At 48.3% G+C, this 23,704-nt stretch overlaps 1 protein-coding gene across 1 annotated transcript in view; it reads left to right on the plus strand.

Annotated features, from left to right (window-relative positions):
* GUCY2C (guanylate cyclase 2C) overlaps window positions 1-23,704 on the plus strand; it is a gene marked incomplete at both ends in the record, with an annotated part of 728,187 nt that overhangs the window by 301,841 nt on the left and 402,642 nt on the right. Inside the window, one exon of the mRNA XM_082266300.1 lies at window positions 16,255-16,317. Coding sequence (XP_082122426.1) covers window positions 16,255-16,317 — 63 coding nt within the window. The remainder of the gene's footprint in view (window positions 1-16,254; window positions 16,318-23,704) is intronic.

The raw sequence follows: 23,704 nt of genomic DNA on the forward strand, positions 1-23,704 counted from the left end.
GGAACATGCAAACTCCATTAAAGTCTAAGGGACAGGAACATGAAAAAATCAAGTCCTAACTTTAAAGGCTTAAATGCAAGTTATTGGCCAAAAAAGTGTATGGGGACCTGGGTACTGCCCTGGGGGACATGAATCAATGCAAATTTTTTTTTTTTAAAAACAATCGTTTTTACAGGAGCAGTGATTTTAATAATGCTTAAAGTGAAACAATAAAAATGAAAAATTGCTTTAAATATCGTGCCTGGGGGGTCCCCTTAATGTGCCTGTAAAGTGGCGCATTTGTGCGATGTATGTATCCTGCTGCAGAAATACTGACATTTCTAAAGGAAAAAATGTTATTTAAACTTTCTCTAACGTATTGTGGGCTCCCGGCAATACAGATAAAAAAAATGTAAAAAAAAAAAAACAAAACGGCGTGGGCCCCTCGGATCTGGTATGGATTTTGACATCAGATCCCTATAAAAGAGCTGTCAAACTCAAACAGCTCATTAGTGCGGGAGGCGTCTAGAGAGGCAGGAGCTTCTTCTTTTTTTTTTCTATTTTTCGGTTGCGGGCTGGCGGGTGACGTGATCATCGGGGGGGACACTATTTTTTTTATTTTTATTTTTTAATAAAGGACTTGTTCAAAACTGGCTTTTGTCTTTATTTTTTTTGTACACTTTTTTGGTGAATGGGTAGGGGCACGATGTACCCGATATCTATTCACATAGGGGGGTGGGATCTGGGAGCCCCTCCCCCCTGCAGACCCCCACAACTACAGCCCAAGTTTGTTGGAAAGAGACCCCTGTCCCCATCAACATGGGGGCAAGGTGCTCTGGGGCAGGGGGGCCCACCCCCCCCATGTTGAGGGTAGTGGCCTGGTATGGTTCAGGAGGGGGGGGCGCTCGGTCGCCCCACCCCCATCCTGGCCAGCCAGGCTGTATGCTCAGATAAAGGTCTGGTATGGATTTTAGGGGGAACCCCACGCCATTTTTTTCAGCAATACTGACATAAACTGATATATACTGAAGTACATATATACTGTGTGTGTATATATATATATATATATATATATATATATATATATATATATATATATATATATATATTGTGACAGGAAGTCAGGTAAATCTGGGAATGTAGTCACAGGCAGGAGATACATTTCCACCTGATTTAGAAAGTTCACTAATTACTATAGGGTGTCGGCTGCAGAGGTAGCCAGAACTGTCTAAGGAAGTTGAAAGGCCTTCAGCTGTTCGGAATGAGGAAGTTAAGGCCTCTATAATTTGTCCAAAGGAAGTCTATGGACTGCTGCCTCCTGTCACCGTGTGGGCTGGGAGAGGAGGACAGACAGACGTGTGCCTCCCGACGCCGTGTGGGCATGGGAGCAGGACTGCTGCCTCATGTCGCCGTGTGGGCTGGGAGAAGGAGGACAGTCAGATGAGTGCCTCCCGACAAGCTGGTGAGCATGGGAGAAGACCCCCTGAAGTGATGTGCGCTAAGGAGGGTAAACAAGTGTGAAGACCACTCGAAGTGAGGTCTTGGATCGTCTCAAGGTGAGAAGAGAAACTATTTCTATGTGGAAAGAAATAAATGCACTGCTTGTGGAGAGACAAGCAAATGAACTGTGTTCAATGTGAAGAGTGTGAAGAGACAAAGGGACATGTTCCATATGAAGAGGAAAAGGGACATGTTAAATGAACTGTTTGCTGTGTGAAGAGATAAAACATGGACTATTGAGAGTCTGCTGTATGACAGTAGGTTGGGGACAGACTTCATTAGATAGGTTCCAGTGTGTGAGAAGGTAGCCGCCCACAGTGGCAAGGATTTATTTTGTTTTATGTTATTTTGGCTGTTTTGAGGCTTGCAATTGTGTGAAGTAAATTGCATGAATAAAACAAAGTGTTGTTTGCAACCACTGCTCGGCTATCTCTCTGGGAAAACGCACCCCCAAAGGGGTCATCCACGCCTACCCCCGAGCTAATCACTCACAATATATATATATATATATATATATATATATATATATAAAACTTTGTGGTATGCACTGCACATCTGATCTCCACAAAACTGTAAAAAGCAAAAATGTTTCTCCCTGCCAGCAATGTATTATTAACTATACTATCTGTTAAGCTCACTACACTCTCCCTGAAGGAATTCCACTTATAAATCACCCGCTGGCCAAGGGAATCAAACCCACAACTTCTCAATTGCAAGCCTGGTATTCTACCACCTACGCCACCGTCAAGCCTGTTTAGGCTGAACACACTCTTCCTGCCTGCCTAACTAACTAACTTCTATCTCTAGAAGTTAGTTAGTTAAGCAGGGAGGGTGTTTTCAGCCTTAGCAGGCTTGAGGGGGGCATAGGTGGAATAATACCAGGCTTGCAATTGAGAGGTTGTGGGTTTGAATCCCTTGGCTAGCGGGTAATTTATAAGTGGAATTCCTTCAGGGAGAGTAGTGTAGTGAGTTTAACAGCCGCCCCTGAGCCATGATTGGCTAATGGAGCCTGCCTTTGGCCAATCATGGCACACTTTGATTGGCCAAAGAATGGAGGGCAGAGTCCATGCTTTGGCCAATTACATAATGCACTGCCAGTGTGCAGTGCATTATGGATGCAGGAACTTGCAGTTCCCGGGAAAAAAACCCCAATTGTTCACCATTCGGCAAATAGGCTGTGTTCGAGTTGAACTTAGGTTTGACTCGAACACGAAGCCTATCCCTAGTCACCAAGAATGATTGTGTTGATTTCAGAAGAGAGAAAGAAGGTTAGCTAGGCAGAGAGGTCATCATGGAAAGTTGATACCGGTCCAGGGGGCTGGTAGATGACAGCGATTTTTAAAGAAACAGGAGAAAGTAGACAAATGAAATGCGCCTCAAAAGAGGAGAATGTCAGAGAGGGAGGTGTGTGAAGTACCTGATAGGTGCTGTATGAGTCTAGAAATATTCCCACTCCATCTCACTTCCATCCACTTGGTCTAGAGGAGTGAGTCCAGAAAAGCCCAACATGGGAGAGGGAAGCAGGAGATGTGGTATCGGAATTATTAAGACAGGTTTCGGTGTTCATAAGAAGGTTAAAGTAATTTGTTATGAAGAGGTCGTGGAGGGAGGTGAATTTGTTACAGACAGAGCAGGCATTCCAGAGGGCACAGGAGAAGGGGAGGCTGGTATTGGGAAGAAGAGGAATGGCGACTAGGTTCTGTGGGTTGCGGCTGCTGGCAGAGGGTGTAGGGTGGTGGGAGCGTGGTAAAAAGACAATTGGAGGCCCTGCGTTTGGGGATATGTCACCAGAGGCATGGAGAAGGAGAAGGGTGAGGGAGATAATGTGGGAGTGTGATTTATATGAAAAGGAAATGCCCCAGAGTCCTGGAAGTTTTCTCAGTATGTGGATGCAAAATTAGCAAGAGTTGGTAGGAGCAGTAATAGGGAGAGGACAAAAGACAGGGTGATATATATAAGCTGTGGGATGGAGAAGAGGGGTGAAGGCAGTGGCGTCGGCAGGGGGGGGCTGACCGGGGCTTCAGCCCCGAGTGTGCCCCCAAAAAGCCCCGGGTCTCGTGTGGATCATTTTTAATTATTAGCCCCGAGTGTCAAATATGCTCCTCCTTCCTTCGGCTCTCAGCTCACCTCAGCGCTGCAGTCAGAAGAAGACAGAGGGGGGTGGAGGCGGAGCCAATGCAATCCTCCTCCTCTCCTCATGTGACAGCAGAAGAGGTTCTCGGAGCGGAGGAGGATTTCAAATTCCTCTCCTTGCCGCCTAGCATTGGCTCCGCCTCCACCCCCTCCGTCTTCTGGCTGCAGCGCTGAGGTGAGCTGAGAGCCGAAGGAAGTAAAGCACGGGGGGAGGGCGAAGAAGAAGAATGTGAGTGCCGGGGGGGGGAAAGAAGAATGTGAGTGCCGGCGGGGGGGGGGGGGGGAGAAAAAGAAGAATGTGAGTGCGGGGGGGGGGGAGAAAAAGAAGAATGTGAGTGCCCGTGGGGGGGGGGGAGAAAAAGAAGAATGTGAGTGCCCGGGAGGGGGGGAGAAGGAGAATGTGAGTGCCCGGGGGGGGGAGGAAGAATGTGAGTGCCCGGGGGGGGGAGGAAGAAGGTGAGTGCCAGAGGGGGGGGAGGAGGAAGAAGGTTAGTGCCTGAGGGGGGTGGAAGAAGTTTAGTGCCTGAGGGGGGGGGGGAGAAGGTTAGTGCCTGGGGGGGGAGGAAGAAGGTTAGTGCCTGAGGGGGGGGGAAGAAGGTGAGTGCCTGAGGGGGGAGGAGGAAGAAGGTTAATGCCTGAGGGGGGGGAGGGAGGAGGAAGAAGGTTAGTGTCTGAGGGGGGGGGGGAGGAGGAAGAAGGTTAGTGTCTGAGGGGGGGGGGGAGGAGGAAGAAGGTTAGTGCCTGAGGGGGGGGAGGAGGAAGAAGGTTAGTGCCTGGGGGGGGAGGAAGAAGGTGAGTGCCTGGGGGGGGGAGGAGGAAGAAGGTTAGTGTCTGAGGGGGGGGAGGAGGAAGAAGGTTAGTGCCTGAGGGGGGGGGGGAGGAAGAAGGTTAGTGCCTGGGGGGGAGGAAGAAGGTGAGTGCCTGGGGGGGGGGAGGAGGAAGAAGGTTAATGCCTGACGGGGGGAGGGAGGAGGAAGAAGGTTAGTGTCTGAGGGGGGGAGGAGGAAGAAGGTTAGTGTCTGAGGGGGGGAGGAGGAAGAAGGTTAGTGCCTGAGGGGGGGGGAGGAGGAAGAAGGTTAGTGCCTGAGGGGGGGGGAAGAAGTTTAGTGCCTGAGGGGGGGGAGAAGGTTAGTGCCTGGGGGGGAGGAAGAAGGTGAGTGCCTGAGGGGGGGGAGGAAGAAGGTTAGTGCCTGAGGGGGGGGAAGAAGGTTAGTGCCTGGGGGGGAGGAAGAAGGTGAGTGCCTGAGGGGGGAGGGAGGAGGAAGAAGGTGAGTGCCTGGGGGGGAGGAGGAAGAAGGTTAGTGCCTGGGGGGGAGGAAGAAGGTGAGTGCCTGAGGGGGGAGGAGGAAGAAGGTTAATGCCTGAGGGGGGGAGGGAGGAGGAAGAAGGTTAGTGTCTGAGGGGGGGGGGAGGAGGAAGAAGGTTAGTGTCTGAGGGGGGGGAGGAGGAAGAAGGTTAGTGTCTGAGGGGGGGGAGGAGGAAGAAGGTTAGTGCCTGGGGGGGAGGAGGAGGAAGAAGGTTAGTGCCTGGGGGGAGGAAGAAGGTGAGTGCCTGGGGGGGGAGGAAGAAGGTTAATGCCTGAGGGGGGGAGGGAGGAGGAAGAAGGTTAGTGTCTGAGGAGGGGGAGGAGGAAGAAGGTTAGTGTCTGAGGGGGGGAGGAGGAAGAAGGTTAGTGCCTGAGGGGGGGGAGGAGGAAGAAGGTTAGTGCCTGAGGGGGGGAGGGGGAAGAAGGTTAGCGCCTGAGGGGGGGAGGAAGGTTAGTGCCTGAGGGGGGAGGGAGGAGGAAGAAGGTTAGTGCCTGGGGGGGGAGGAAGAAGGTGAGTGCCTGAGGGGGAGGAGGAAGAAGGTGAGTGCCTGAGGGGGAGGAGGAAGAAGGTGAGTGCCTGAGGGGGGGGATTCGGTTAGTGCCTGAGGGGGGGGAAGAAGGTTAGTGCCTAGGGGGGAGGAAGAAGGTGAGTGCCTGAGGGGGGAGGGAGGAGGAAGAAGGTGAGTGCCTGGGGGGGGGGAGGAAGAAGGTGAGTGCCTGGGGGGGGAGGAGGAGGAAGAAGGTTAGTGCCTGGGGGGGAGGAAGAAGGTGAGTGCCTGAGGGGGGGAGGAGGAAGAAGGTTAATGCCTGAGGGGGGGAGGGAGGAGGAAGAAGGTTAGTGTCTGAGGGGGGGGGAGGAGGAAGAAGGTTAGTGTCTTGAGGGGGGGAGGAGGAAGAAGGTTAGTGCCTGGGGGGGGGGAGGAGGAAGAAGGTTAGTGCCTGAGGGGGGGGGAGGGAGGAGGAAGAAGGTTAGTGCCTGAGGGGGGAGGGGGAAGAAGGTTAGTGCCTGAGGGGGGGGGAAGGTTAGTGCCTGAGGAGGGGAGGGAGGAGGAGGAAGGTGAATGCCCAAGGGGGGGGGAGGAGGAAGAAGGTGAGTGCCTGAGGGGGAGGAGGGAGAAGGTGAGTGCCTGAGCAAGTCTCCCTGTGTGACTGGATAGGAGGGGCATCCTTGGAATCCATCCACATAAGGTTGTAAAAGACCCCCAATCAGTGGCGGCCGGTGTACAGAGGGCGCATGGAGTTCAATGGGATTTTTTTTGGCATCACCTGATTAGAGCCAGAGGCTCTAATAGGGCGATGCAAAGGGTGGACCCGGGGCGCAGAGCAGTGCGTCCCGATCCCACCCATTGTGTGACAATAGCGAATGAAAATTCGCTATTGTCACACCGATCCTCCTCCTGGCCAATCAGGAAGCGCGTCCAATACGCGCTTCTTGATTGGCCGCAAGGCAAACCCCTTGCCATTAGCCGAGGAGGAGGCAGAAGCGGAAGGACTCGTGGAGACGCGCCGCCGGTCACCGGGACTCAGAAGAAGCTGCCCGCCGCCGCTGCTGCTGGGAGGACTCGTGGAGACGCGCCGCCGGTCACCGGGACCGAGAAGAAGCCGCCCGCCACCGCTGCTGCTCCAGGTAGTTAAGGGGGCACACACGCTGATCTCTGCATTGGGGGCATGTATGCTGGTCACTGCATTGGGGGCATGTATGCTGATCTCCAGTGGCGTCGGCAGGGGGGGGGCTGACCGGGGCTTCAGCCCCGAGTGTGCCCCCAAAAACCCCCGGGTCTCGTGTGGATCGTTTTTAATTATTAGCCCCGAGTGTCAAATATGCTCCTCCTTCCTTCGGCTCTCAGCTCACCTCAGCGCTGCAGTCAGAAGAAGACGGAGGGGGGTGGAGGCGGAGCCAATGCAATCCTCCTCCTCTCCTCATGTGACAGCAGAAGAGGTTCTCGGAGCGGAGGAGGATTTCAAATTCCTCTCCTTGCCGCCTAGCATTGGCTCCGCCTCCACCCCCTCCGTCTTCTGGCTGCAGCGCTGAGGTGAGCTGAGAGCCGAAGGAAGTAAAGCACGGGGGGAGGGCGAAGAAGAAGAATGTGAGTGCCGGGGGGGGGAGAAAAAGAAGAATGTGAGTGCCGGCGGGGGGGGGGGGGGGGAGAAAAAGAAGAATGTGAGTGCAGGGGGGGGGGGAGAAAAAGAAGAATGTGAGTGCCCGGGGGGGGGGAGAAAAAGAGGAATGTGAGTGCCCGGGAGGGGGGGGAGAAGGAGAATGTGAGTGCCCGGGGGGGGGAGGAAGAAGGTGAGTGCCAGAGGGGGGGGAGGAGGAAGAAGGTTAGTGCCTGAGGGGGGGGAAGAAGTTTAGTGCCTGAGGGGGGGGGGAGAAGGTTAGTGCCTGGGGGGGAGGAAGAAGGTTAGTGCCTGAGGGGGGGGGAAGAAGGTGAGTGCCTGAGGGGGGAGGAGGAAGAAGGTTAATGCCTGAGGGGGGAGGAGGAAGAAGGTTAATGCCTGAGGGGGGGAGGGAGGAGGAAGAAGGTTAGTGTCTGAGGGGGGGGAGGAGGAAGAAGGTTAGTGTCTGAGGGGGGGGAGGAGGAAGAAGGTAAGTGCCTGAGGGTGGGAGGAGGAAGAAGGTTAGTGCCTGGGGGGGGAGGAAGAAGGTGAGTGTCTGGGGGGGGGGAGGAAGAAGGTTAGTGTCTGAGGGGGGGAGGAGGAAGAAGGTTAGTGCCTGAGGGGGGGAGGAAGAAGGTTAGTGCCTGGGTGGGGAGGAGGAGGAAGAAGGTTAGTGCCTTGGGGGGGAGGAAGAAGGTGAGTGCCTGGGGGGGGGGGGGAAGAAGGTTAATGCCTGAGGGGGGGAGGGAGGAGGAAGAAGGTTAGTGTCTGAGGGGGGGGAGGAGGAAGAAGGTTAGTGTCTGAGGGGGGGAGGAGGAAGAAGGTTAGTGCCTGAGGGGGGGGGGGAAGAAGTTTAGTGCCTGAGGGGGGGGGGGAAGAAGTTTAGTGCCTGAGGGGGGGGGGGAGAAGGTTAGTGCCTGGGGGGGAGGAAGAAGGTGAGTGCCTGAGGGGGGGGGAAGAAGGTTAGTGCCTGAGGGGGGGAGGAAGAAGGTTAGTGCCTGAGGGGGGGGGAGAAGGTTAGTGCCTGGGGGGGAGGAAGAAGATGAGTGCCTGAGGGGGGAGGGAGGAGGAAGAAGGTGAGTGCCTGGGGGGGGAGGAAGAAGGTTAGTGCCTGGGGGGGAGGAAGAAGGTGAGTGCCTGAGGGGGGAGGAGGAAGAAGGTTAATGCCTGAGGGGGGGAGGGAGGAGGAAGAAGGTTAGTGTCTGAGGGGGGGAGGAGGAAGAAGGTTAGTGTCTGAGGGGGGGGGGAGGAGGAAGAAGGTTAGTGTCTGAGGGGGGGGAGGAGGAAGAAGGTTAGTGCCTGAGGGGGGGGGGAGGAAGAAGGTTAGTGCCTGGGGGGGGGAGGAGGAGGAAGAAGGTTAGTGCCTGGGGGGGGAGGAAGAAGGTGAGTGCCTGGGGGTGGGAGGAGGAAGAAGGTTAATGCCTGAGGGGGGAGGGAGGAGGATGAAGGTTAGTGTCTGAGGGGGGGGGGAGGAGGAAGAAGGTTAGTGTCTGAGGGGGGGAGGAGGAAGAAGGTTAGTGCCTGAGGGGGGGGGAGGAGGAAGAAGGTTAGTGCCTGAGGGGGGGAGGGAGGAGGAAGAAGGTTAGTGCCTGAGGGGTGGAGGGGGAAGAAGGTTAGCGCCTGAGGGGGGGAGGAAGGTTAGTGCCTGAGGGGGGGAGGGAGGAGGAAGAAGGTTAGTGCCTGGGGGGGGGAAGAAGGTGAGTGCCTGAGGGGGAGGAGGAAGAAGGTGAGTTCCTGAGGGGGAGGAGGAAGAAGGTGAGTGCCTGAGGGGGGGGATTAGGTTAGTGCCTGAGGGGGGGGGAAGAAGGTTAGTGCCTAGGGGGGAGGAAGAAGGTGAGTGCCTGAGGGGGGAGGGAGGAGGAAGAAGGTGAGTGCCTGGGGGGGGGGGAGGAGGAAGAAGGTGAGTGCCTGAGGGGGGAGGGAGGAGGAAGAAGGTGAGTGCCTGGGGGGGGAGGAGGAAGAAGGTGAGTGCCTGGGGGGGGAGGAGGAGGAAGAAGGTTAGTGCCTGGGGGGGGAGGAAGAAGGTGAGTGCCTGAGGGGGGAGGAGGAAGAAGGTTAATGCCTGAGGGGGGGAGGGAGGAGGAAGAAGATTAGTGTCTGAGGGGGGGGGGGAGGAGGATGAAGGTTAGTGTCTGAGGGGGGGAGGAGGAAGAAGGTTAGTGCCTGGGGGGGGGAGGAGGAAGAAGGTTAGTGCCTGAGGGGGGGAGGGAGAAGGAAGAAGGTTAGTGCCTGAGGGGGGGAGGGGGAAGAAGGTTAGTGCCTGAGGGGGGGGAGGAAGGTTAGTGCCTGAGGAGGGGAGGGAGGAGGAAGAAGGTGAATGCCCAAGGGGGGGGAGGGAGGAGGAAGAAGGTGAGTGCCTGAGGGGGAGGAGGAAGAAGGTGAGTGCCTGAGCAAGTCTCCCTGTGTGACTGGATAGGAAGGGCATCCTTGGAATCCATCCACATAAGGTTGTAAAAGACCCCCAATCAGTGGCGGCCGGTGTACAGAGGGCGCATGGAGTTCAATGGGATTTTTTTTGGCATCACCTGATTAGAGCCAGAGGCTCTAATAGGGCGATGCAAAGGGTGGACCCGGGGCGCAGAGCAGTGCGTCCCAATCCCACCCATTGTGTGACAATAGCGAATGAAAATTCGCTATTGTCACACCGATCCTCCTCCTGGCCAATCAGGAAGAGCGTCCAATACGCGCTTCTTGATTGGCCGCAAGGCAAACCCCTTGCCATTAGCTGAGGAGGAGGCAGAAGCGGAAGGACTCGTGGAGACGCGCCGCCGGTCACCGGGACTCAGAAGAAGCCGCCCCGCCGCCGCCGCTACTGCTGGGAGGACTCGTGGAGACACGCCGCCGGTCACCGGGACCGAGAAGAAGCCGCCCGCCACCGCTGCTGCTCCAGGTAGTTAAGGGGGCACACACGCTGATCTCTGCATTGGGGGCATGTATGCTGGTCACTGCATTGGGGGCATGTATGCTGATCTCTGCATTGGGGAAATGGTATGCTGGTCTCTGCATTGAAGGGGGCATGTACGCTGGTCACTGCATTGGGGGCACGCACGCTGATCTCTGCATTGGGGACATGTACGCTGGTCACTGCATTAAAGGGGGCATGTACGCTGGCTCACTGTGCATTGAAGGGGGCATGTACACTGGCCACTCTGCATTGAAAGGGGCACTTTGGCCACTCTGCATTGAAAGGGGGCACACTATACCTTAATTACTGAAGGCCCCTTTCACACTTTTGCAACCTCAAAGTCACACAATTTTTTACAGCGTTTTTTGCCGCAAAGCAATACCTATTACATTTTTCTGTTTGCGCCCCCCCCCCCCCAAAAAAAAAACGCCACTGTCCCAAATATACCTAGAATATTGTGCACATATTAATCTGCAAGTGTTCACAGATATGTATAGGTCAGAGTGTTTAACTGACAAAGAATGATGTGCCATAGAACTGCTGATGTTGACGTATTTTTCTGCTCTGTATCTAATAAATGCATACTTTACACCCCCCCTTTCCAGTACCCCCCAGAGCTCTTCAGGCCCCCCTCCACCAGTGCTCTTTAGCCCCCCCTCCCCCAGGGCTCTTCAGCTCCCCACAGTGCTTTACAGCTCCCCCCCATGCTCTCTGACTCCCACAGTGCTCTCCACCCCCCTGTGCTGCCTGGCTCCCCCCTCAGTAATCTACAGCCCCCCCAGTGCTCTTCAGTTCCCCCCCTCCCCCGTACTCTGTCCCCCTGGTTTTCCATGCCCCCCCCTGCTCTCCACCCCCTTGCTTTCTAACCCCCCTGCAATGCTTTCCAACCCCCCCCCCCCCTATTTCTTTCCAGTGCCCCCCCATGCCCTTCAGCTCTTCCTGTGCTCTCCAGCCTGCCTAGTGCTCTTCTATATTCTATTATGTCTGCAGTCTCTGACCATCTCCTGTACTATGTCCGCAGTCTCTGACCATCTCCTGTATCATGTCTGCAGTCTCTGACCATTTCTTGTATCATGTCTGCAGTCTCTGACCATCTCCTGTACTATGTCTGCAGTCTCTGACCATCTCTTGTATCATGTCTGCAGTCTGACCATTTCTTGTATCATGTCTGCAGTCTCTGACCATCTCCTGTACTATGTCTGCAGTCTCTGACCATCTCTTGTATCATGTCTGCAGTCTGACCATTTCTTGTATCATGTCCGCAGTCTCTGACTATTTCTTGTATCATGTCTGCAGTCCCTGACCATCTACTGTATCGTGTCTGCAGTCTGACCATCTCTTGTATCATGTCTGCAGTCTCTGACCATCTCTTGCATCATGTCTGCAGTCTCTGACCATCTACTGTATCATGTCTGCAGTCTCTGATCATCTCCTGTATCATGTCTGCAGTCTCTGACCATCTCCTGTATCATGTCTGCAGTCTCTGACCATCTCTTGCATCATGTCTGCAGTCTCTGACCATCTACTGTATCATGTCTGCAGTCTCTGATCATCTCTTGTATCATGTCTGCGGTCTCTGATCATCTCTTGTATCATGTCTGCAGTCTCTGACCATCTCCTGTATCATGTTTGTAGTCTCTGACCATCTCTTGTATCATGTCTGCAGTCTGACCATCTCCAATATCATGTCTGCAGTTCTGACCATCTCCTGTAGGATGTCTCCAATCTCTTACTCAAATTTAAACACATTGCTAATAGTATCAGCGATCTGTTTATGCCAAAGGTAGGACTGTGCAGGGAAGGCAGAGAGTGCAAAAGGGGGCACTGTGATTAGAGAGATGGGGGGGGGGGGGGGGGCTGTGAAATGTTTGCAATAAATATTCTTGAAAACATTACAAATTTTTTTGGGTGTTTGTACATTTTTAAGTTTGGGGGGTGCCAGATATAGGATCCGCCCCGGGTGCCAAATGCTCTAGGTACATCACTGCACAGATGGCTGTGGGTGGGTGACGGAGGGCTGATTTTTGAAACCTTAGCCCATATTAGCCTTTTAACTTAATTTACTGAAACTGTACAAAGGCACCCTAAACCCTGTGGCAACCAATTAGAATTCATCTTTTGCTAGTGTGATGTCAGATAAGTAAATGCTGATCGGTTACTCTGGGTTGCCGCATTTTGCACTTAAAATTTTGCTTTGTGCACGGTTTCTTGAACAAGCCCTTGATGTTCAACTTTCCCAGGAAGTCATAGAGGAGCTGACTCACCATTTTCTGGTTACAGCTACTTTGGAAAGATTTGGTGTTAGTGCTTCATCTAGACTACTGGGAAATCATTTTTCTTGTGTGTTGTGGATGTTCTGGGACCTCTGCTATTTCCAAAATGGCTGAAGAAGTTCCATAGGAGCCTCCAGAAAGGCTTCTACATGGGGCACCCTGATTGCCATAATTGGTGTTCTTAATTGCTTTATGGGAAGAGTTACAAGTAAAAGTGGAGATTAGAAAGTTGACAGATTAACATGCGTGTGGTCACATTTTATAACATTTTATGGTGGGGCATTGGGCAGGGTTGAGTGGGGAGCGGCATTGGGTGGAGCTTGGGCGGGGCTTACTTTGAAATGTGGGAGGGGTTATCAAATTTACCTTCGGGCTGAAGCCCCTGGTCTTTTTCTCACCTAGCAACGCCCCTGGGTGAAGGTGAATGAATTTCAGAAGAGAGGACCCAACTGTCAGCAGGAGTGGTAGAGAGTGCACGTTACAGAGTGTGAAAAGAGTTGAATAGAGAGACAGGGTCACCTGCAGCCTCTTTGGTGCTTGTTGGTGTAGTTTGCTGTGTATGCTCGCCTCGTGGCCATGCAATTGCTGAAGTGCAGAGCTTAAAGTGTATATCACTTGTAGAAAGAATCCTTAAGGAAAGATGCCCTGCAATGTGCTGACCCCTTAAGGGTGCACTAAATTTATACTGTTATATGGGTGGGGGTGGAATTTGGTTAATTAATCATGAGTGGATATAACGATGCCTAACAGAGTGGTCCTTTCACTTCTAAAGTCAGACTAGTAAGGGGCAAGAATGACTATAAAGAAAAGGCCTACTCGTGGTAAGACACTTCAGAACAACAAAAACATCATGGTAATGCACATAGGGCAACAGATGAAAAAAAGCCACATACCAAAAAGCACAGATATACAGAAAGAGTAAACAGGTTCCAGTTGCAGTTAAGGGTGGATGTCTTTTAGCAGCTGAGCTTACACATCGAATTGTGCAATCTCCCATAGATCTACTAACAATTATGTCGAACAAGAACTTGCCTGATAATAAACCAATTGAATGACTTATTAAAGGATAAGTTCACCTTTTCGGGTAGAATTTCACTTTTCATAATAAATAGATGCCATTTCTGGCCCAGCCATCCCATTGTGCTTTTCTCTTACTTTAAAATGATTTTCAAACTCCATCACTTCCTGTTGATTGTCTCTCAGAATTTAGTTCCTGTAGGTCATCTCCTAGAAGCCTTTACTTTCTTGTTGTATCACAGAGGAATGCATGATAGGGTGTGTTCACCACTCTGGACCAAACCTCCCTCATTACAATGTCACCTCATCCCTTTAATCCAGGACACATATTTATTACACAGGTTCTGAGGCTAATATAATGCACATAAGGCACTAAGTGAGTTTAATTACCACCTCACTTAGCCACAGAACCTGTGTAATTAATATGTCCTGGGTTAAAGGGATGAGGTGGCAACCCTACCTTACACCCACTTTCTATACAATCTGATTGTACAATCTCCTTTAGATCTCCCATCAGCTATGTAGTACAAGGGCCTGCCTGGTTAGTAACAAATTGAATGGATTGGTCATATGGGCCCTCCTATTTCATAGTTCTGGTAAATCTAAAGGAAATTGTACAGAGTTTGTACAGTCAGATTGCATAGTGTATGGTCATTTTTATACTAGTACATAGAAGGGAGTGGACATAGACACTCAGTTGTCAGGCCTCGTTCAAATCTCCATGTAGCGAAAACTCACATTCCTGCATTGCGTTTTTTTTTTTTTTTTTTCGTTTTTTTTTTAATTGGCTGCCCTACGCACGACAATCAGAGAATCTCCATAACTTTTTTTTTTGAGCAGAGCATGGTGCTTTATCAAAGTTTTTGATGCATTTGCTGCACTTAGGGAGCCTTTAACATGTAGTGACAACACAAACACGATAAACTTTTGCAGCATTCTGAAATACATGGCAAAGCACGTATTTTGTGTGTGGTTTGCCATGCATTTGGAAAAGCACAAATGTGAATATCGCTTTATTGTTCTTGCGTAAATGCATCAATTTCACTTTCATTCCCCATTCACACCCATAGTGGGAGTGCGTGTATTTTGGCTTTTTCTTCCAGGGACACACATACTGTAGGGCAGCCCATTGATTTCAATGGGCTGCCCTACACATGGCAAAGTAGCTCATAGAACATTCTGGCGTGGTGTGAGTTGTATGTTTTTTACTGCGCATTTTGCTGCGTTATCACCCATTTTTTCATGTGGAAAATGTGTGTTTCCCTTTGTGTTTGGTGCGCTGTTAACAATTAACGACACTGAAAGCGCAACTAGGTAATTTTTGGTGTATAAATGTGGCCATACGCTATACAATCTGATTGTACAATCTCTGTACCATCTCATTTAGATTTACGAAAACTATATAATAGGAGGACACACTATCCAATCACTCTGTATCCAATCAGGCAGGCCATTGTACTACATTAAGAGTGTCCTGTGGGCTGCATGCGGCCTCAGGGAGTTTAGCATGTGGCCTGAGCCCATTTGGAGGAACGCTGGGGAAGCCAGGCAAATGCAAGTGTGGAGGGATGCCAGGGATGCTGTGCAAATATAGCTGATGGGTGAAGACTGTGTGCGCTAATAAGATCAGACGGTAAACCCCTTCCTGTATCTTACTGGTTTCTCTGTCCCAAATCTACATACCAGAAAGTGATGAAGCTTTCTAAGAAATACAGCAATTGCTAAGGTAAGGCCTTGTTCTAAAATCAAAGAAAGCTTTTATTTTTCTGAAACCGAGGTACATTAATGGTATATTGGTACATAGGGGAGCTGGATTTTAGAAAAAAAAAAAAAAAGAGAACTCAGCCTTTAAGGTAGGTGCATAGATTGTACATTCAGATTGTAAGCTGTGTGGTGACCTAATACTGCCAGTGGTGCTTAAGCTGATGCAGCAAAAAAAATAAAAAATTAAGCCTTGGGAATACACAGCGATAATTGTAAGCATGCTGTAGCTGTTTTAATGCCTCTCTTGCAGTCCTCTGCCTTTCAGGGAACTGGCACTTTGCACATACTAGTTGGCTTTACAGGAGGCACCATAAACACTCAGTACTTAACTTCTCTATGTTCCCTATATTCCCCCAATTCACCACTGCTTGTATAGGCCAGCGTTTTTCAACCAGGGTGCCCAGGCACACTAGGGTGCCCTGAGGTTACTTCAGGGGTGCCTCAGCAAAATGCCTAAAAATTTCCCAAAAATTGTATACAAGGTGGCGTGTGGATGAAGCCTGTTTTTTAGTTACACAAAGCCACAGGTTTATGTTGTGCACCATTACGACCTTCTAGCTGCCAACCTCCTAACAACTAATGGCGTCATCAGTTGATGAGGATGTCAGTCATCTGTAGAGTATCCTTGTTTGACTGTCCCCCTGCCTTTCTCCATCAGCTTTGGGGTAACATTAGCTGAGTGATGGAGAAAAACTGAGGAAGAAGAGAAACATTTGAATCCTAGTCAGTACCAGTTTGCATCTCTAACATTGGGCCTCCTATATGTGTGGATGTTGCTGCATTATGTAAAACGAGTAGAATAGTGTTTACATTTTAGGATGGGGTGCCTCAAGACTGTTCATAATTTTTAAGGGTGCCTCGACACGGTCCATAATTTTGGAGGGTGCCTCAAGATGGTCCATAATTTTCAGGGGTGCCTTGACGAGAAAAAGGTTGAGAAACACTGGTATAGGCAATGCTCAGGTTCACTCTAAAATAAGGTATGAAAATGATGGTAAAGTGCTTCTGCTATATAATAGCAGGCATCTCTAGTAGGCTTGAAGACAGTCTCGTTTTTAATCATTTGCAATGTAACACTTAAGAGTTGCAGTACCAGTACAGTCATTGTGCAGTACTACTAAACAGGAAGTAGTGCCTGCATATTTAATAAGAAAATATTGTCTCCGTGTGCACATATTACCAAACTTTACTTTGAAACAAGGTTTTTCCAATTAGTGATGTAATGTGAAAAATATGGTTCTTCATTACTGCCATGTTAAGAGTTTTTTTCTACCCTCTAGATTGATGAGGATAAATGGCGTGACTCCGGACCACGGCTACGCAGGGGAAAATATGACAAGAAGGTATGCAAAACAATCTATTCCTATAAAGGCTAATTTTATTTCTAAGAACCTCATTATAGCTTTATTAAATTTAAAAAATAAGTACAGCAAATCAGCCAAAAATGCACCTAAGGGATTATACCCACTGACGTAAATACAGACATATGGGTATACAGTATAAACTATGCCTGTTATTGCGGTGCCTGGGAGCCCTAGTGTGTAAAACTGCCCATTGGACTGTTTTCACACAATATGCTGTACATAGGTACAGTGCCTAGCGAAAGTATTCGGCCCCCTTGAACTTTGCGACCTTTTGCCACATTTCAGGCTTTAAACATAAAGATATAAAACTGTAATTTTTTGTGAAGAATCAACAACAAGTGGGACACAATCATGAAGTGGAACGAAATTTTTGGGATATTTCAAACTTTGTTAACAAATAAAAAACTGAAAAATTGGGCGTGCAAAATTATTCAGCCCCTTTACTTTCAGTGCAGCAAACTCTCTCCAGAAGTTCAGAGAGGATCTCTGAATGATCCAATGTTGACCTAAATGACTAATGATGATAAATAGAATCCACCTGTGTGTAATCAAGTCTCTGTATAAATGCACCTGCACTGTGATTGTCTCAGAGGTCCGTTTAAAGCGCAGAGAGCATCATGAAGAACAAGGAACACACCAGGCAGATCCAAGATAGTGTTGTGGAGAAGTATAAAGCCGGATTTGGATACAAAAAGATTTCCCAAGCTTTAAACATCCCAAGGAGCACTGTGCAAGCGATAATATTGAAATGGAAGGAGTATCAGACCACTGCAAATCTATGAAGACCTGGCCGTCCCTCTAAAATTTCAGCTCATATAAGGAGAAGACTGATCAGAGATGCAGCCAAGAGGCCCATGATCACTCTGGATGAACTGCAGAGATCTACAGCTGAGGTGGGAGACTCTGTCCATAGGACAACAATCAGTCGTATACTGCACAAATCTGGCCTTTATGTGGCAAGAAGAAAGACATTTCTTAAAGATATCCATAAAAAGTGTAGTTTAAAGTTTGCCACAAGCCACCTGGGAGACACACCAAACATGTGGAAGAAGGTGCTCTGGTCAGATGAAACCAAAATCTAACTTTTTGGCAACAATGCAAAACGTTATGTTTGGTGTAAAAGCAGCAAAGCTCATCACCCTGAACACACCATCCCCACTGTCAAACATGGTGGTGGCAGCATCATGGTTTGGGCCTGCTTTTCTTCAGCAGGGACAGGGAAGATGGTTAAAATTGATGGGAAGATGGATGGAGCCAAATACAGGACCATTCTGGAAGAAAACCTGATGGAGTCTGCAAAAGACCTGAGACTGGGACGGAGATTTGTCTTCCAACAAGACAATGATTCAAAACATAAAGCAAAATCTACAATGGAATGGTTCACAAATAAACGTATCCAGGTGTTAGAATGGCCAAGTCAAAGTCCAGACCTGAATCCAATCGAGAATTTGTGGAAAGAACTTGAAAATTGCTGTTCACAAACACTCTCCATCCAACCTCACTGAGCTCGAGCTGTTTTGCAAGGAGGAATGGGCAAAAATTTCAGTCTCTCGATGTGCAAAACTGATAGAGACATACCCCAAGCGACTTACAGCTGTAATCACAGCAAAAGGTGGTGCTACAAAGTATTAACTTAAGGGGGCTGAATAATTTTGCACGCCCAATTTTTCAGTTTTTTATTTGTTAAAAAAGTTTTCTAATATCCAATAAATTTCGTTCCACTTCATGATTGTGTCCCACTTGCTGTTGATTCTTCACAAAAAATTACAGTTTTATATCTTTATGTTTGAAGCCTGAAATGTGGCAAAAGGTTGAAAAGTTCAAGGGGGCCGAAAACTTTCACAAGGCACTGTATATGCCTTGTAGGTACACATGTATGGGTGTAAGTTCCTGAACACGAAACTTCATCATGTGTGTTGCAAGTGAGGAAGGTCTAAAGATGTGGTAATAACATTGAAGTAATTACGAATGGTTGAGAGGAGAATGGGTATTTTTCAGTCAGAGAAAAATAAGTAAAAGTGTTTAAATTTGCTCTTATTATTTAAAGTGACTTAGCACTAATTTAAAGAGTTTCATAATTAACCAGGTTAAAAAATGACATAAGTCCATCTAGTTGAACCAATAGAACCAGAGTCTTTAAAAAGGCCCCCTCCCCTTGCCACTGCTTTTTTGATGCTTCTCCTCTTTTACAGTTGGTTACTTCCTCCCATGTGACAATTCTCAGAATGCTAGGCCCAAGCCAAGCATTGTCACATTAAAGAGAAGGTAATCAATGCATGCAATTACCGACCCCTCAGCTTTCAATGTGGCTGCAGAGAAAGGAGCTGCGAGGAACCACTGACAAGGTGAACATAAGGGGGTCAGAAGGGGCCCTTTGTATTGTCACTGTAAGTTTGCCCTACATTGGCAGGGAAAGAGTGTCTTTTTAACATAATGTAACCAAGACCAGCTTGTAAAGGAAGAAGTTAATAATTCATCTTTTCGATGGGTGATAATATAAAACGTTGTTGTATGGCAAATCACTGTGTATCCTCACACATTTAAAAATGTGTTAAATAGAATTTCATCTTACCTACTGTATACAGTGAAAACATTTTCTACTGTCCTTGTATTCACAATATACTCTGTAGGACCCTTATTGTGGCACAGTAACTAGAGACACATGCAAAAACTTCAGGACAAAATATAATTTTTTAAAAATTCTTCCACAATGTATATGCAGAGTTCAGCAGTTATATACACTGCTCAAAAAAAATTAAAGGAACACTTTGAAAACACATCAGATCTCAATGGGGAAAAATATTATGCTGGATATTTATACTGATATGGACTGGGTAATGTGTTAGGAACAAAAGGATGCCACATCGTTTAATGGAAATAAACATGAGCAAACTACAGAGGCCTAAATTCAAAGACACCCCGAAAATCAAAGTGAAAAAATGATGCAGCAGGCTAGTTCATTTTGCTGAAGTTTCATTGCAGCAACTCAAAATGGTAGTTTGTATGGCCCCCCATGCGCTTGTGTGCATGCCTGACAACATCGAGGCTTGCTCCTAATGAGATGACAGATGGTGTCCTGGGGTATTTCCTCCCAGATCTGGACCAGAGCATCACTGAGCTCCTGAACAGAGGTGCAACCTGGCGGCATCAGATGGACTGAAATATAATGTCCCAGAGGTGTTCTACTGGATTTAATTCAGGCGAGTGTGGATGCCATTCAGTGGTATCAATTCCTTCATCCTCCTGGAACTGGCTGCATACTCTCGCCGCATGAGGCTGGGCATTGTGCTGCACCAGGACCCACTGCACCAGCGTAGGATGTGACAATAGGTCTAAGGATTTCATACCGATACCTAATGGCAGTCAAGGTGCCATTATCTAGCCCAGTGTTTCTCAACTCTGGTCCTCAGGGCACACTAATAGGCCAGGTTTGCAGGAAAACTGAAATATATCACAGGTGATATCATTTGCTGCTCAGTGATTGCAGTATTCTAGTCTGCATCTCCCCAAGGTAATACTTAAAATCTGGCCTGTTAGTGTGCCCTGAGGACCGGAGTTGAGAAACACTGATCTAGCCTGTAGGGGTCTGTGTGTCCCTCCATGGATTTGTCTCCCCAGACCATCACTGACCCACCACCAAAACAGTCATGATGAATGATGTTACAGGCAGTATAACATTCTCCATGGCTTCTCCGGACCCTTTCACATCTGTCACTTACATAGTAACATAGTTACATAGTTACATAGTTAGTGAGGTTGAAAAAAGACATCAGTCCATCCAGTTCAACCTATGATGTGTGTGTGTGTGTGTCCGCTTTTAACCGTACATTGTATACCCCTGTATGTTGTGGTCTTTAAGGTGTCCATCTAATAGTTTTTTGAAACTATCAATGCTCCCTGCTGATACGACTGCTTGTGGAAGAGAATTCCACATCCTTACCGCTCTTACAGTGAAGAACCCCTTACGTACTTTAAGGTTAAACCGCCTTTCCTCTAGTTTTAGTGAGTAGCCACGTGTCTTATTGTATCTCCTTTCTCTGAATAGTTTGTTCCTTATGCTCGGGTCACCAGTACAGTATTTGTACATTGATATCATATCCCCTCTCAATCGTCTCTTCTCCAGAGAGAATAGGTTCAGTGCTTGTAGTCTTTCCTCATAGCTGATGTCCTCCATTCCCCTAATTATGTTTGTTGCCCTTCTCTGGACTTTCTCCAGTTCCAGCACATCCTTTCTGAGGACCGGTGCCCAGAACTGGACAGCATACTCCAGATATGGCCGGACCAGAGTCTTGTAGAGTGGGAGAATAATCTCTTTATTTCTGGAGTGAATCCCCTTTTTTATACATCCCAGTATTCTGTTGGTCCTCCCCCTAGTGAGTAGCTTGCTTTCTGGTTTCTGGCCCCCAAGTGCATTACTTTACATTTTTCAACATTAAATCTCATCTGCCATGTAGTTGCCCACCCCGTTATTTTGTTCAGGTCCTCTTGCAAGGTTTCCACATCCTGCATAGAAGATATTGGCAAGCCCAGTTTAGTATCCTCTGCAAATACTGAGATTGTACTAGATATCCCCTACTCTAGATCATTTATGAATAAATTAAACAGGATTGGTCCCAGGACAGAACCCTGGGGGACCCCACTTTCCACCCCCGCCCAATCCGAGTACTCCCCATTAATCACCACCCTCTGTACTCTCCCCTGGAGCCAGTTCTCTATCCAGGTACTCACCTTATGGTCCATACCTACCTTCCTTAGTTTGTACAGTAAGCGTTTGTGGGGAAAGGTGTCAAAGGCCTTTGCAAAGTCCAGATACACCACATCCACAGGCTTTCCTTTATCTAGGTGGCAGCTCACTTCATCATAGAAGGTTAATAGATTGGTTTGGCACGAACGATTTTTCATGAATCCATGCTGATTTCTACTTATAATACAGTTTTCATTACTAACGTCTTGTATGTGGTCCCTTAACATCCCCTCCAAAATTTTGCAGACTACTGATGTTAGGCTGACCGGCCTATAGTTACCCGGGATATATCTCGGCCCCTTTTTAAATATTGGTACCACGTTGGCTTTTTTCCAATCAGCTGGCACCATACCCGTCTGTAAACTATCCTTAAAGATCAAGAATAACGGTCTGGCAATCACCTGGCTGAGCTCATTAAGAGCCCTCGGGTGCAAGCCATCCGGTCCCGGGGATTTATTTATGTTAAGTTTCTCTAGTTTAGCTCTAAGTCTATCTTCTGTTAGCCATGGCGGCACTTCCTGGGGTGTATTATTTAGTTCGGCCTTACAAGCAAGGTTCGTGTAGCCCCCCGATTCTTTTGTGAAGACTGAAGAGAAGAAATTATTTAACACTTCCGCCTTTTCCCTGTCCTCAGTGGCCATATTTCCTTTATCATCTTTTATGGGGCCAATGTGTTCTGGCCTCGCTTTCCTACTGTTTATATACTTAAAGAACTTCTTGGGGTTCTTTTTACTCTCCTCCGCTATATGTCTCTCGTGTTCTATTTTAGCCGCCCTGATTTCATCTTTACATTTCTTATTGCGCTCTTTGTAATGCTTGAATGCTGCCAATGACCCCTCAGTCTTGTATTTTTTGAAGGCCTTTTCTTTAGCACTAATATACATTTTTATGTTGGAGTTTAGCCACCCAGGGTTTAGTTTTGCTCTTTTAAATTTATTTCCCTTTGGAATGCACTGGCCAATCCCCCTGTTAAGTATGCTCTTGAAGCACTCCCATTTTTCCTCCGTGTTCTTTGTTCCCAGGGTTCTATCCCATTTGATATTTTCTAGCAGCGAGCGCAGTTTAGGGAAATTGGCTCTTTTGAAATTCAGTGTCCTTATATTACCCTTGTGTTTCCTATTACTGTAATTAATACTGAAACCAATTGACCTATGGTCACTGTTTCCTAAGTTGTCCCGTATTTCTATATCCGTGAGCAGGTCTGTATTGTTGGTAATCAGTAGGTCAAGTACCGCATTGTTTCTTGTCGGTGCATTCACCATCTGACCCATGAAATTGTCCTGCAAAACATTTAGGAACTGCCTAGCCTTGGCTGAGTGCGCGGTTCCTTCTGCCCAGTCTATATCTGGATAATTAAAGTCCCCCATTATAATGACATTTCCCATCCTTGCTGCCAATCCAATCTGTAACATGAGGTCCGCCTCACCCTCCTCCCTCTGGTTGGGGGGCCTATAGCATACGCCCAATATTACCTTCCCCACCGTGCCTTCCCTTTGAAGCTCTACCCATAGGGATTCTGCCTCATCCATAGCTCCATTATTAATATCATCCCTCATATTTACCTGTATACTGTTCTTAATATACAGACATACCCCTCCCCCTTTTTTACCTTCTCTATCCCTGTGATAATGGGAATACCCCTGAATGGTCGCCATCCAGTCATGAGAGCTGTCAAACCAAGTCTCAGTTATCCCCACAAAATCCAAGTCCTCCTCAAACATCAGCAGCTCCAGCTCTCCCATCTTGTTGGCCAGGCTTCTGCTCACTTGTGCTCAGGGTAAACCTGCTCTCATCTGTGAAAAGCACAGGCCACCAGTGGTGGACCTGCCAATTCTTGTGTTTGACGGCAAATGGCAATCGAGATCAACGGTGCCAGGCTGTAAGCACAGGGCTCACTAGAGGATGTCGGGCCCTCAGGCCACTCTCATGAAGTCTTTTTCTGATTGTTTAGTCCAAAATATTTACACTAATTGCCTGCTAGAGGTACAGTGCCTTGCGAAAGTATTCGGCCCCCTTAAACTTTGCGACCTTTTGCCACATTTCAGGCTTCAGACATAAAGATATAAAACTGTAATTTTTTGTGAAGAATCAACAACAAGTGGGACACAATCATGAAGTGGAACGAAATTTATTGGATATTTCAAACTTTTTTAACAAATAAAAAACTGAAAAATTGGGCGTGCAAAATTATTCAGCCCCTTTACTTTCAGTGCAGCAAACTCTCTCCAGAAGTTCAGTGAGGATCTCTGAATGATCCAATGTTGACCTAAATGACTAATGATGATAAATAGAATCCACCTGTGTGTAATGAAGTCTCCATATCAATGCACCTGCACTGTGATAATCTCATAAGTCCGTTTAATGAGCAGAGAGCATCATGAAGAACAAGGAACACACCAGGCAGGTCCGAGATACTGTTGTGGAGAAGTTTAAAGCCGGATTTTGATACAAAAAGATTTCCCAAGCTTTAAACATCCCAAGGAGCACTGTGCAAGCGATAATATTGAAATGGAATGAGCATCAGACCACTGCAAATCTACGAAGACCTGGCCGTCCCTCTAAACTTTCAGCTCATACAAGGAGAAGACTGATCAGAGATGCAGCCAAGAGGCCCATGATCAC

The sequence above is a fragment of the Pelophylax lessonae genome, assembly GCF_965119305.1.
Source record: "Pelophylax lessonae genome assembly, chromosome: 8".
Lineage (NCBI taxonomy): Eukaryota > Metazoa > Chordata > Amphibia > Anura > Ranidae > Pelophylax > Pelophylax lessonae.